This window comes from Sinohyriopsis cumingii, chromosome 15, assembly GCF_028554795.1.
Source record: "Sinohyriopsis cumingii isolate HCF-2022 chromosome 15, ASM2855479v2, whole genome shotgun sequence".
NCBI classification, from domain to species: domain Eukaryota; kingdom Metazoa; phylum Mollusca; class Bivalvia; order Unionida; family Unionidae; genus Sinohyriopsis; species Sinohyriopsis cumingii.
Genome location: NC_142975.1, coordinates 105869087 through 105885496, shown reverse-complemented (window position 1 = coordinate 105885496; position 16410 = coordinate 105869087). Strand labels below are relative to the sequence as shown.

The 16410-nt window shown below is 35.3% G+C and overlaps 1 protein-coding gene across 2 annotated transcripts in view; it reads right to left on the bottom strand.

The window, feature by feature from the left end:
* Positions 1-1046: 1046 nt before the first annotated feature.
* LOC149782424 (uncharacterized) overlaps positions 1047-16410 on the bottom strand; it is a 54270-nt gene continuing 38906 nt past the window's right edge. For both annotated transcript variants that reach the window (XM_089933825.1, XM_089933824.1), the window contains exons 10-11: positions 10926-11430; positions 1047-2555 (exon numbers count right to left, since the gene is read on the bottom strand). In XM_089933825.1, coding sequence (XP_089789951.1) covers positions 2548-2555; positions 10926-11430 — 513 coding nt within the window. In that variant the 3' untranslated portion in view covers positions 1047-2547. The remainder of the gene's footprint in view (positions 2556-10925; positions 11431-16410) is intronic.

Below are 16410 nucleotides of genomic sequence, written 5' to 3'. Positions count from 1 at the left end.
ACCCACTAGTTCTAAGGCTATGTCCTGAAACAGATTCAGACCAGTTGTGCAGAGTGGTTGTAAATTGCTTAAAAATAGATTTATCCCCTTCTAAAAGCTAAGAAAGCGGTTCATTTTATGATAAGTTGCTCAGATATCATGGTCAGTGTAATAAAACAGAAACTCTTGCATTTACTTTCTGCATGATAAATGGTGTTGGACAGATTTCACTGAAATGTAGATACAGTGTATTTTGTCATAGCCAAGGAGCTAATTTATATATATATATATATATATATATATATATATATATATATATATATATATAATTTCTGTAAAAATATAAAGAGGCAAGTATTCCTAATGCTAAAATATCAGATCATAAATGTATTTATTTAGAACTAGAAATCCAAAGTAGGAGCAAATGGGGTAGTGGGGAGTTGAAATGAATATTGATTCACTGTGTGGTAGCCAAATGAACCCAATCATCAATTATTTTTTCACAACTTTGTATCAATACATCGCCTCCTGTAAATAGCTTATAGTGATTCTAACATGTAGGAGTCCAGACCTGTTCACAGCTTTTGCGTTTAGTGTTTTGTTTTGCATTTGTAAAATGTTTTCCCTTGAAAAAGACCTTGTTACACCTGAAATATTGGGAAACCATTTTGATTTTACGCCTTTATTAATTTGTAAATATTCAGCAATATATTGTTACTAATTTGTGGCTTCATCATAGAGTTTGCAATAGAAGCTATCCGCTAAACCAGTGGTGCATTTCTACATGGTACATGCATTTCACTTTTTATTTTTTAATTACGATCACTATTAAATAGTCAAATACAACATGCCATAAAAGAGAATAGTTTTTAAACATATTTGTACACCTTCCATTTTGTATAAGTACACAAGTCTTTGGCACGAAATAATAAGAAAGTTCAAGAGAAGCAACATAGTTGATTGTTTCACTCATTCATTTTCAGTAAAACATATAAAGGAATTTTTTCTTTCTTTCAAATGGATTTAAAATATACATAATGATTTAATTTTAAATAATGACTAAAACAGATACAGGAATTTTTTAATACATATAATATATACATAATGATTTAATTTTAAGCACGGAATCACAATTTCTTGGCTACATCAGGATAAGCAACATATCTGTACATTTCTGCAAAACTAAATATTCAACAATGAAAATTTTTGAAATTTTTTTTTTGTTATTTTTAAAATTTCATAAATTATTACTGTTTATATGTTGTGTTTAGTATTGAGAGAATGGCTTATATCTAGAATGTGTGTCAAATGAGAGTGACGATATTTATATCAATAGACAATGACATTTAAACCAGACTTTGGTCTCCATTACAACAAACTTGGCACAACATTCGGTTTTAATGCAAATATAACTTTCTAAAGAGAGTTATTGTGCCACAAAGAAAGCAGGTATATAGACTGATGGAATAATGAAGAATATAAGCAAATAATGAGATGGACTCAAACTATTGCAAGTTATGATCTCCCATTCTGTGTAATAGCAGTGGCTAATATTTGCAGTGATAATTATCTTGTAGTGAATGATGAACAGCATGGACAGAGATCATTTAAATACAGTGTTCTATGAACAAAAATTGTCATTCTGGATTGGTGCGAAATGAAAATTTACATGAATAGTTATATAATGTGATTAAATGTAATACATTTACATACATGTACATTGTAATTATTTTATTAAAAAATATTCAATATTCAAATAAGAAACCATGTTACACATGTAATGATAAAGTAATTATTAAATACTATGTTCAATATCCTAGTAAAAGATAATGTTTGTTATATTAAACTGATTATTTTAAATTAGAACATTTAGAATATATGCAATCTCTATTCTGAGAAAGAATCGGAGTGTATAAATGTCGGTTTCAATGTCAGAGTGGTGTCAATGTCACTCAGAGTGTATGAATGTCGTTGTCAATGTCAGTCAGAGTATATGAATGTCAGTGTCCATGTCAGTCAGAGTGTATAAATGGTGGTGTCAATATATTTGCTACAGAGCACTGAATATGTACCATCTTCCTTAATTCTCTTTTGTCTCAACTCTTTCAAAATTTCCATAGACCTGAACATGTAGCCAGCTAATTTTCTTTTATAAATGTGGGCCTGCTTAGCATGCTTAATTGGTCTCAATGGTCTTATAATTGTAGACCACTGACTTAATAGGCAATGCGGTTGTGTGTTTTATATGAATTTGTGCTGGTCTTGATACAGAAACTCCTAGTGTCATTTCACACTGGTGTTTTATATGATTCTGTTTGGGTTGAGATACAGTTACACCTATTACCATGTCACAGGGTGTTTTGGATGATTTTGTGTGGGTCTGGACACAGTGAATCCTTGTGTCATGTCACGTGGGTGTTTTATACGAATTTGTATAAGTCTGGACACTGGTACTCATACCTGGACACCAAGATGAATATAATCATTCACAATTGTTCTGCTGTCTGTTTCATGTGTCCATCTCTTCTGAATGCTCATTTAACATTTTCTGCGGGAGGCAAGGCAATATCAGTCTCCTGAAAGAATGTAATTAATTGTGTAGAGGAAGAACAAACGGAAACAACCTACTTTTACATACATGCATACATGCATACATATATGCTTGCATACATACATACATACATACATACATAAATACATACATACATCCATAGTGTATTGCTATTTGCTTATTAAATATTCTTCTATATTTAAGATGTATTATTTATTAGTTTCATCATCAATTTTGCAGTAGAAACTATACTCTAAACCAGTGTGAATATCCTTTCAAGGTGAGTAGTGATAACTAGATTTTCATGATGACTGCATGACAGCCTCTTTGGATTTGAAATCAGTGCCATTTTGAGTTAGAAACATCAATACATTATTAGAAGTCTTTCAGTGCAAACCCCAAGTTAATATGATCATCCATGCAGGAGAATAAATGATAACAAGATTTTCAAGCTGGCCCAGTATTGACCATGTTGGATGTAAATTGGGAACTTGACATTCTACAAAGTATTTTAGTGAAAACCCCATGTGAATATGAGTATCCAGCATGGAGGAATAGTAGTAAGATGTTTAGATGACTGCCATGAAAGCGGCAGCCAAGCTGGAGGTCAAAAGAGCACCTTTTAATTTAGTACCAATGAGACCATGGGATAAGTGTTATGTAATGTTTCATGTTAATCATCCAAGTAGTATAGGATGAGTAGTAGCAGCAAACATGAGCTGATGCACTGTCAGACAACATACCATTACATTAACTGATGGACTGTCAGACAACATACCATTACATTAACTGATGGACTGTCAGACAACATATCATTACATTAACTGATGGACTGTCAGACAACATACCATTACATTAACTGATGGACTGTCAGACAACATACCATTACATGAACTTATGGACTGTCAGACAACATACCATTATATTAACTGATGTACTGTCAGACAACATACCATTACATTAACTAATGTACTGTCAGACAACATACCATTACATTAACTGATGGACTGTCAGACAACATACCATTACATTAACTGATGTACTGTCAGACAACATACAATTACATTAACTGATGGACTGTCAGACAACATACCATTACATTAACTGATGGACTGTCAGACAACATACCATTACATTAACTGATGGACTGTCAGACAACATACCATTACATTAACTGATGGACTGTCAGACAACATACCATTACATTAACTGATGGACTGTCAGACAACATACCATTACATCAGTTGATGGACTGTCAGACAACATACTATTACATCAGTTGATGGACTGTCAGACAACATACCATTACATGAACTAATGTACTGTCAGACAACATTCCATTATATTAACTGATGGTCTGTCAGACAACATACCATTACATGAACTAATGTACTGTCAGACAACATTCCAGTATATTAACTGATGTACTGTCAGACAACATACCATTATATTAACTGATGGACTGTCAGACAATATACTATTACATCAGTTGATGGACTGTCAGACAACATACTATTACATCAGTTGATGGACTGTCAGACAACATACCATTACATGAACTAATGTACTGTCAGACAACATTCCATTATTTTAACTGATGGACTGTCAGACAACATACCATTACAATTAACTGATGGACTGTCAGACAACATACTATTACATCAGTTGATGGACTGTCAGACAACATACCATTACATTAACTAATGTACTGTCAGACAACATTCCATTATTTTAACTGATGGACTGTCAGACAACATACCATTACATTAACTGATGGACTGTCAGACAACATACTATTACATCAGTTGATGGACTGTCAGACAACATACTATTTTATCAGTTGATGGACTGTCAGACAACATACCATTACATGAACTAATGTACTGTCAGACAATATTCCATTATTTTAACTGATGGACTGTCAGACAACATACCATTACATTAACTGATGGACTGTCAGACAGCATACCATTACATTAACTGATGGACTGTCAGACAACATACCATTACATTAACTGATGGACTGTCAGACAACATACCATTACATTAACTGATGGACTGTCAGACAACATACCATTACATTAACTGATGGACTGTCAGACAACATACCATTACATTAACTGATGGACTGTCAGACAACATACCATTACATTAACTGATGGACTGTCAGACAACATACTATTACATCAGTTGATGGACTGTCAGACAACATACTATTACATCAGTTGATGGACTGTCAGACAACATACCATTACATGAACTAATGTACTGTCAGACAACATTCCATTATATTAACTGATGGACTGTCAGACAACATACCATTACATTAACTAATGGGTTGTCAGACAACATACCATTACATGAACTAATGTACTGTCAGACAACATTCCATTATATTAACTTATGTACTGTCAGACAACATACCATTATATTAACTGATGGACTGTCAGACAACATACTATTACATCAGTTGATGGACTGTCAGACAACATACCATTACATTAACTGATGGACTGTCAGACAACATACCATTACATTAACTGATGGACTGTCAGACAACATACCATTACATCAGTTGATGGACTGTCAGACAACATACTATTACATCAGTTGATGGACTGTCAGACAACATACCATTACATGAACTAATGTACTGTCAGACAACATTCCATTATATTAACTGATGGTCTGTCAGACAACATACCATTACATGAACTAATGTACTGTCAGACAACATTCCAGTATATTAACTGATGTACTGTCAGACAACATACCATTATATTAACTGATGGACTGTCAGACAATATACTATTACATCAGTTGATGGACTGTCAGACAACATACTATTACATCAGTTGATGGACTGTCAGACAACATACCATTACATGAACTAATGTACTGTCAGACAACATTCCATTATTTTAACTGATGGACTGTCAGACAACATACCATTACATTAAATGATGGACTGTCAGACAAAATACTATTACATCAGTTGATGGACTGTCAGACAACATACTATTACATCCGTTGATGGACTGTCAGACAACATACTATTACATCAGTTGATGGACTGTCAGACAACATACCATTACATGAACTAATGTACTGTCAGACAACATTCCATTATTTTAACTGATGGACTGTTAGACAACATACCATTACATTAACTGATGGACTGTCAGACAACATAATATTACATCAGTTGATGGACTGTCAGACAACATACTATTACATCAGTTGATGGACTGTCAGACAACATACCATTACATGAACTAATGTACTGTCAGACAACATTCCATTATATTAACTGATGGACTGTCAGACAACATACCATTACATTAACTAAGGGGCTGTCAGACAACATACCATTACATTAACTAATGTACTGTCAGACAACATTCCATTATATTAACTGATGTACTGTCAGTCAACATACCATTATATTAACTGATGGACTGTCAGACAATATACTATTACATCAGTTGATGGACTGTCAGACAACATACTATTACATCAGTTGATGGACTGTCAGACAACATACCATTACATGAACTAATGTACTGTCAGACAACATTCCATTATTTTAACTGATGGACTGTCAGACAACATACCATTACATTAACTGATGGACTGTCAGACAGCATACCATTACATTAACTGATGGACTGTCAGACAACATACCATTACATGAACTAATGTACTGTCAGACAACATTCGATTATATTAACTGATGTACTGTCAGACAACATTCCATTATATTAACTGATGGACTGTCAGACAACATACCATTACATTAACTGATTGACTGTCAGACAACATACCATTACATTAACTGATGGACTGTCAGACAACATATCATTACATTAACTAATGCACTGTCAGACAACATACCATTACATTAACTGATGGACTGTCAGAGAGCATACTATTACATTAACTGATGGACTCACAGTTACCATTACATTAACTGATGGACTGTCAGACAACATACCATTACATTAACTGACTGACTGTCAGACAACATACCATTACTTTAACTAATGAACTGTCAGACAACATACCATTACATTAACTGATGTACTGTCAGACAACATACCATTACATGAACTAATGTACTGTCAGACAACATCCCATTACATTAACTAATGTACTGTCAGACAACATACCATTACATTAACTGATGGACTGTCAGACAGCATACTATTACATTACCTGATGGACTCACAGTTACCATTACATTAACTGATGGACTGTCAGACAACATACCATTACATTAACTGATGTACTGTCAGACAACATACCATTACATGAACTAATGTACTGTCAGACAACATACCATTACATTAACTGATGGACTGTCAGACAACATACCATTACATGAACTAATGTACTGTCAGACAACATACCATTACATTAACTGATGGACTGTCAGACAGCATACCATTACATTAACTAATGTACTGTCAGACAACATACCATTACATTAACTAATGTACTGTCAGACAACATACCATTACATTAACTAACGTAATGTCAGACAATATACCATTACATTAACTGATGGACTGTCAGGCAACATACCATTACATTAACTGATGGACTGTCAGACAACATACCATTACATGAACTAATGTACTGTCAGACAACATACCATTACATTAACTGATGGACTGTCAGACAGCATACCATTACATTAACTAATGTACTGTCAGACAACATACCATTACATTAACTAATGTACTGTCAGACAACATACCATTACATTAACTAACGTAATGTCAGACAATATACCATTACATTAACTGATGGACTGTCAGACAACATACCATTACATTAACTGATGGACTGTCAGACAACATACCATTACATTAACTGATGGACTGTCAGAAAGCATACCATTACACTAACTAATGGACTGTCAGACAACATACCATTGCATTAACTAAAGTAATGTCAGACAATATACCATTACATTAACTGATGGACTGTCAGACAACATACCATTACATTAACTGATGGACTGTCAGACAGCATACCATTATATTAACTAATGTACTGTCAGACAACATACCATTACATTAACTAACGTAATGTCAGACAACATACCAATGCATTAAATAATGGGCTGTCAGACAGCATACCATTACATTAACTGACGGACTGTCAGACAACATACCATTACATTAACTGATGGACTGTCAGACAGCATACCATCACATTAACTGATGTACTGTCAGACAACATACCATTACATTAACTAATGTAATGTCAGACAACATACCATTACATTAACTAATGTACTGTCAGACAACATACCATTACATGAACTAATGTACTGTCAGACAACATACCATTACATTAACTAATGTAATGTCAGACAACATACCAATGCATTAACTAATGGGCTGTCAGACAGCATACCATTACATTAACTGATGGACTGTCAGACAACATACCATTACATTAACTGATGGAATCGCAGTGTCCATTACATTAACTGATGGACTGGCATACAGTGTTATGCAAACAGATTTGTCACCACACAAAGTTCACATTCATCTCATGGTTTAGTCCTTGTTTACCTGCTTCATTTTCAACAAGATCCCATTTTTGTACCTCTATGCAACTCCACTTCTCTCATTTTCAAACTCTTCTTATAGCCATGGAGATCACAAACTTTCAGCGCAATGAAGGTTATAAGTGCCTGATTTATTGTGTATCATAACATTAACACTAAAGATCCCCCAGGGTTTTGCAAGTTATTTTCAATCTTTATAATATTTACCATGATCAATATTCTAATTAATTAATTAGTCAATGCATTTTTAGTAATATTCTTGGTTCTGCATCTTTAGTACAACTTATAGAATTACATGTCAGGACGATTCATGTCAAATTTACTAAAATTATGTGCAGTGGGTGATTCGTGTAATGTTGTTAATTTGATTTGGTGATTTTAAGTCATAGTTTCATCTTATTTTGGCTAACCTTAACAATATGTTTCATTTTATAGAAGATGCTAAGATTAGAAACTGCGGATCGAGAAATATTGCAACACAATACCCGTTAAATGCTGGCCCGTGCAATAAACTCAGATGGTTAGAAGAGCTGAAACTAATATATATTATTAACTAAAATTCGATAAGTAATGTTCTATAGTTGACGCCAAACATTGTAACTTGGACAAAATGCCAGCTGACAGGTGTATTTCTGGCTGTGAAGTGTCGAATCTTAATTACAGAATATTCTAAAGTTGAATGAATTGAGCAATTAAAGTCTTATTGCATTTAAGCCAGAAAAGTCTTTGTAAGGAATCACTTCGACCTTTCTTCGTTCATCTCCCCCATGTCAGTGTAAACTTCAAAGGAACAGCATTCCGACCCAGTGAAATTGACCAGGGTATTTTAACACGGTCCTTAGAAAGTAAACATTTGAGCTACCAACCCTAACCGCTTGGTATGAATCTATGTCCACTTATCATATTTTCAAAGGGAAATTATCACGCACTGTCGTACACAGATTCTGAGCTGTCTAAATATAATGAAAATAATTATTTCTTTGGGAAAGGTTATGGACCACCGCCTACGATTGGGTAGAAAAAATTAGGGCGTACATTTTAAAGCAATCTGACTTTAAAGTGACAACCCTAGTCGAAATTCTTTAGTCTGAATATTTCTTAGACGAGGAAACTTAGTCCTCTTCGGTGAAAGCCCTAAAGTGGTTAGTGCTTTGCTCATGAAACAAGAAAAGGGACCAGGTGTTCGTCGTGTAAAAAGAAAGGCATGTTTACTGCAAGGACATACAAGTCCTGAAAGAAACAGCGACAAGGAATAGCTTTCTGAGACGAAAACGAGACAGTCTGAAGACAGAGGAATGGGGAAAAGAAAGAAGGAAGGTCAGAAGAAAAAGACCTGGAAGACCATGAAGTGGCCGAACCTAGAGTCTAGGAAGGATGAAATAGGAGACGTTGATATACGGTCAAAGTGAATGAAGGTGATGCAATCGATCATGGACATTGCGCTCATTTAACCTCTCGTTATCATTATGTAATAAATCCAAATTGGAACACCAGTTAAATTCTACTTAGATAATCTAACTTGAAGTGGGAATTGCCGTTTCGATTTGTTCTGATTAAATTTGTTATTTTCTTGCAAAGAGGGGACACTTATTGTTTATTTCTGCCCAGTATTCTCGCTCAGTTCTTTGTTGAAATTTAATTCTTCTTTCACTCCTGCCTGTCTATAATACCGAGGGAGGTCATCCTCTTGATACTGCCAACCAAATCCAATTAACAGCCCCTCTTTCTGAGAGGGCGATGTTACACTGGCCTGAGCTTCAATTTAAGATGAAAGAGCATTGCAATAAGAAGTTTGGTTATGGAAGTGTCAATCTCAGTAGCGTTCAGTAGCCACAAATATAATTTTGCTTGTTCTTTAGTGTTTAATGTAATAAAAAAAATAGTATCATTGTGTAAACCACTTTCTAGTTTATCATTGATAATGACACCCTATTCACCAAGCCATGTTTAGACTTATTAGAAGCAGTCGTACTTGTCTTTTTGGGCTACTGTTTTATCGAATAAAGTCTTGAGTCACATCGTCATCCTCAAAAGACCCTTCCCTCCCTTGCATACCTGATATATGTAGCATGTAAGAAGCAAAATAGGTGATTTAATTTGTTTACAATACGCAATAAGCTGCAGTTTATGATCAATAATAGAACTGACCTGCTTGCATATTGAAGCATGTAAATGATACTTTGAAAAATCAACATCCTAAAGTAATTTACTAAAGAAATGAAAGAGTATTTTTAATGCTACATATATTCTTTAAAAAGATAAACTAAACTGTCTGGAAATATCCACCAAATGTATTGTTTCTAAAACTATAGTATGTGTGTGTGTTTATGTTCTTTGGGTGGAAAGCTGTAAGTGCTTACACTGAAATGTGGATATTGTTAAGAAGTCAAATATAAATTAATGGAGATTGGAAATTAATTAGAGCAAGGATATTTTAGTTCATCCCTACTAAATATTCTTAGTTTAAAATTGATATCGTTTACATGTATATTGTTGACATGAAATCATTTAATGATAACATGCGCGTTCTAATCAGTCCACTGTATAAAATGCAAGTTGTCAATTTGGTATATTTTATGTTGATTATTTATCTTGAAAATCATTTTTTTAATCCTTTCATTTATTTGATTTACTATTAAATCGTGTTCATAATAAGAATCATGGAAAATTATATTGATATATACTTTAGACAGCGAATATAGAAATATCATTATGACATTGCAATTCTCCACAAAGTCTCCTTCTCCAAATAACATGCACCTATCCCGTTCATGAGAAATATATATCTGCAACACATAAAAATTACTTGCCCACCTTCATACTCCAGCTCCATTAGTAACTTGGGCCACCAGATGCTACTCCTGTTGGTATCCCTAGCATCGACATAGTTAAGAACTTTCAGATAACCAGGAATTTCACAGTCTTCCACTAGTACTGGAACAATACAATTTCTTTTTTCGATAAAACCATGGTTAATGGCCATCTGGATTTCAAGTAAAACAAAGCCACTTTGAAATGCTTCCCTGGTCATAACTAATACAGTCTTGTAGGCATTTCTAATGCTATCATCAGCAAATGTCATTAACGGTGTTCCGGGGGTATTGTCTCGATCATACTCACAGCAAACAAATCCATGATCTTTTTCTAGTTTCTTTACAATTTTCTTTACCCACTGTATGTCTGGGCTTGCATAACTGAAAAAGGCATGGTATTTCTTTCGTGGTGGCAAAGCTCTTTCCTGTACAGGTTTTTGGCATTCTTCAGTCATAGTCTGATTTGATGTGCTTAAACATGTTTCTTCAACAGAATCTATGTTTTGCTACAAAAGAAATATACAAAGTAATAACTTACATTAATTTACCCAAAATACATCTCCTGTATACTGCATCAAACATAATAAATAATGATGGCACAACATTTATGAAGGGGTAATTCTGGAACATTTTGCAGTTGGCAATTTTGTTTTTAAATATCTGTTGCACTAACAAAAATTAAATAATATAATTTGGAGATATCATGCTATGTTGTTTGGTTTTGCATTGATGTGATGGAATAACATTTTGCATATAAATCTGTTTGTTCAAGTTATTAGTGATCAACACAAATAAGTTCAGTTAACCATAAATATAGAATCGAATATCCTCAAAAAGAGGCCCAACATTATCATATATCCCACATGCATATGCTGTCTTAAAATGCAGATGGAGCAAAGTTGTAATCAGACAGATGCCTTGAGTTGAAAGGTGTCCATGCCAGGACTGTTTCCAACATTTTTTGCTAGAAAATTGTGATACTGACATGTTGTTTTATTGCATAACTGTTTCTATTTTGAGTAATTTCAACTTGGCTGAAAGAGTATAGTGACACCCTTTATACGTATTAGGTGTTCGTGTAATAACACTACCGAACCATTTTTGTCTCATAGGCAAGACAGTTCTAGAGGTATATAAATGTTTAAAATAATTGTCAATAACACAATAGCATTATCTGAAACAAGATGAATAGCAATTAGCATTCCAGAAACACAACGGCAATTCATGTAACAAGATTATCATTTGAAGTTCTTCCATAAAGTGGCTATAAAAGTCACATCATTAATGGAAGGGGGACATCTGAGACACAGATCTAATATTGCTAGGAATAACGTATGCAATGTTCAATAAAAAATTAATTGTATGTGCTGAAGAAGTTGTCTAGAAGTCTCTTATATATTTACTATGCAAGTAACATCATTGCTAGTCTCCAGTGATGCATATTTGCTTCCAATGGCAGGGGACTCTGTGTCCCACATTATTAAAATATGGAAAAGACAAACAGTTAAAAATGTACGAAAGTATAATAATAGAACATAATACTAAAAAGGTAAGATAATTTTATTTTGTTCAACCACTGTGCAACATTAAATTTGTTGTCTCCACATATATTTTAATTTCTTTGGACAGTCACAGTATTGCAATAAAATGTTTATCGTGTGCTGAAGTAATTTTGAAAACATTTTTAATATTTGGTTCAAAATGGAATGAGCTGAAGAAAAAAAAATCGTTTGAAAAAAACAAACTACCAAAACAAATAAAACAACCATGTTGCCAAAACAGAAACAGACTCATAAATACTGTTTAGCTGTAATTAAAAAATTCCTAGGACAACGCAGCTCACTCTTTCTCATTGTAGGCATAAATTATTACAAACAGTGTTATGGTACAATTCTTAAAATAAGATTTAGCCAATAATGCATAAGGGATAGTGAGACATTAGCAAGAGAGATACTGGATTGGAAAGGTGATGGTCCGAATCAATGTCCTTGAAGAACTTGAATATGATAACCAGGGCTGTTATATAGCCCTTATTAGCAGACAGCGAACATTCTCTCTTCGAAAAGGAAGATAAACAAAGTTGTCACTGTACTTAGAGGGAAATGATAGAATCAACGTTTCAAACTGTATCATAGACCTTGACTTGGACTATTTTCATGTGAGTAAGGTGCAATCGGTATATTTGCTTTAGAAAACTGTTTCTTATTGATTTATTGCTTATCTTATTGATTTAGGATGAGCCAAGCGTGATGGGGAAGTATTTCCTGGCTTTGGAGAAGAGGAGCCCCATGTACTGTTTCTCTTCTGGGGTAAACTTCTGGGTTGGTCTATCAAAATGTTAAGCAAATCACCAGATTACATCCACTGGGGCCATTGAAGGGATATCAGAATGAGCTGGGCAATAAAATGTGAAATACGCGCGGAATCAATATATAAGGCGGGAAGGTGTAAGCGAAGAAACGATCCCATCTTTTGAATAAATGACGTCCTATTCTGCGTCATCTGGGACTCGGAAGGCATCAAGTGTAGCTTGTTGGTCTGTATTACTGCGAACAAATCAAAGCCGTCTGTCTAAACAAACACTCTAGTACTGTTTAGGTCAAAAACTATTCAGCGAAGAACACATAACCTCTACTTTGTTTACTAGGAAAGATCAATGATAAGCCGAAACATTCGTCCTCATTCAGAAACCTCAAAATATCTATAGCATTATACTTGAAACGGTTTTCCACACCATCTTCTGCTCCCTGATGTGGAATAATATGAACCTTTATCCTTAATGCAACCGGATTAGCCTGGTGATAAAGAATAGCTGCCGTTGACAGACCGGGATGTTCCTGACAAAGAAACTGATATACATTCTTTAGTATAAAAGAAACTCAAGTATATTCCATGATGCCCTTCCAAATGGATTAGTATAGCTCCCACCTGGACACCAGTGGGAGGAATGCACAACAAAAGAGGAGCGTAAGTCTTGACCCCTTTTATTATGGGAACGGAACGCGCCCACAGTCTGTCTCATCTTTCTCATCCAACTATCTTGTCAAGCTGTGGACGAATGATGTGGTGGCTTGTTTGTTTTCTGAATTGTTGAGAATTCACACTTTTTAGAAACGTGGGGCATGGTCCAGCGAGGTGGCCATTAAGTGCCATATTCTAGACAAGTTTAAATTAGTCAGAAACGGTTCTTAGCACAAGGTTCTGGTCTCTTTCAAACTGATGACATGGAAGGAACCCAACCTCCGATGAGTATTTCTGCCTCCAATAGATCAGACCATATAAGTGTCTTGTTTTGTCCTGCAAGGCCTTTGACACGGCCAGATCAATGTTCCTGCAAAGGTGAAGCAGCTCCAGATATTGTGAAAAGTGGGCTTTGACGTTTTGGCTAAACACTCCAGCACTCGTAGCAACACATCTTAAGAGACTTAGTTCCATAGCACCTCAGTAGTCTCCAGTACCCTAGCGATACCCCACTTGTAACATCCCATCATCCGGGGCAGAGTTTGGGCGGGATGAGTGGGTCATTAAAAGACAAGGCAGGAGCGTGAACTGTAGCTGACGACGAAGACTATCCGTCACGATGAGAGGGGTAGGTGGGTGGGTGAGCGAACAGCTTTGGGTTACCTGGAAAATTCTTGTCTCTCAAAATCCATTGATAAAGCTCCCTTGCCAATGTACAATGTGGCAATAAAAGAATGTCTCCAAACAGGATAGGATTTTTTGTGTCATATAATCCCTTCTCGAAGAGGTTTTTCACCTTATCAAAAGACCACATTTATCATCCTTTCAATACTTACTAAGCCAACAAGTTCGAGGAGACCGAGGATCAAAAGGGAGGAATGCCGTCCCATTTGGTTCCTTGGCAAAATCACTAGTGTCCATCAAAACTGATAGGACGTCATTATTGAGCACTATTCCCCGAGGAGATGGATATCAACACATCATTTGAGGATTAAAGGGGAACATAGTAAATATGAGATAGATACCTGATACCATTCTCTCTTCTGATAGTATTAGCTGCTTTCAGTCCATAACATGGTTTATAGGTAGTATACAGACAAGAGATAAGGACCGCGTCAACACAAACCCTGTACAAATACCAGTGATGGGACACCAGTGATTTATAAGGTCACTCAAAAGAGGTCCCCTCATAAATTATTGCTGCTCTCCCGTTTCATGGAGACGCGATTTCTTTGTTGCCTTTAGAGGGCCTATGTTATATCTATTCCTAACCGGGGGGGGGGGGGCGATCTTTTCTCACAGTATTGCATCTTCTCATGGAGATGAACCTATATCAAATCCTTTCAGACACATGTAACATCATTATAATCAGCAGGAATCGGTCAGTGTTCTATACTCCATATACTCCAGGGCTCTAGCAGTACTTGTCTCTAATGAAGAGAACGATTCCATACCCTCCTTGCATCTATGGGTCTTCGTCTGCTTCCTTAAGGTCTCAATGCGGATTCCATAGCGTCAAGGGATGAAAAGTAATATCCTTCAGTTACAAGAAAGATTCCATGTCCTCGTGGAAATGAAGGGTCCAGAAGGACTCGGGGCATTTCCCACATTCGCATTGTCTTTCTGACACAGAGAGGAATCCCTAACCCAACATGGACTCATGTGATCAGGAGGAAGAAAGGTCACCCATCCTCCTCAAAAAGGTAATCCCACTCTTGGAACAGTCTCAAAACTGGTCCGACCTAAACCGGAAGAACGGGCAACCGTCTGTGTGTACATTGTGAGCACATTCCAAGGAGGTGGAGTGAGCGTCCCAATGATTTTTTTTGTGCCGACATGTTTCACGCACTCTGTGAGATTTCAAAATGAGGTGACAAAGTATAAAATGAATATATTGTATTTAACAAGTGCTGATAAAGAAAAGAAAATTTCAGAACTATAAATGGGTAGCAAAAACTTACCCTATCACTGAATAATAGGGAAGATTATAACTGATTTGAATAGTGCTATATTAATGCGTGCAACAAAGTCCTAAAATCTAACAAATAGTGCTTGTGGTTAATGTCACTTCAGTCAACACGGAAAATAGAGTGTATTGCGAAATCCGTCTTTGAATTCAAAGAAAGGCACACTTTCTGCAATCGAATGTGCACCTGTATGATGTGTAGAATTTTTCAAATTAAAAGGACACATATTTTTTAGTGTCTATGATGTAAGAATGAACTGTTCTGAATATTAGCAAGATGGAATAACGAGAAAGTGATACTTTTGTCACAGAAGTGGTAAGCATAGCACTAGTGAAATATGATGTATTACTGATATTAAAACAAATTTTTCAAAGGTTATGCCATAAAATATATTCCTATTAAATTTAATTGAAACTGACTCAATTAGTCTGAAGATGAAAGCAAAATTGGTTTGTCATATGGTTCCTTAGAACCCTAAGAACACAATTGTGGCAGCAAATTTCTTGAGAAACATTTGTAACAAATTTGATTAAAATTGGCTCACCCAAACTGGACAGA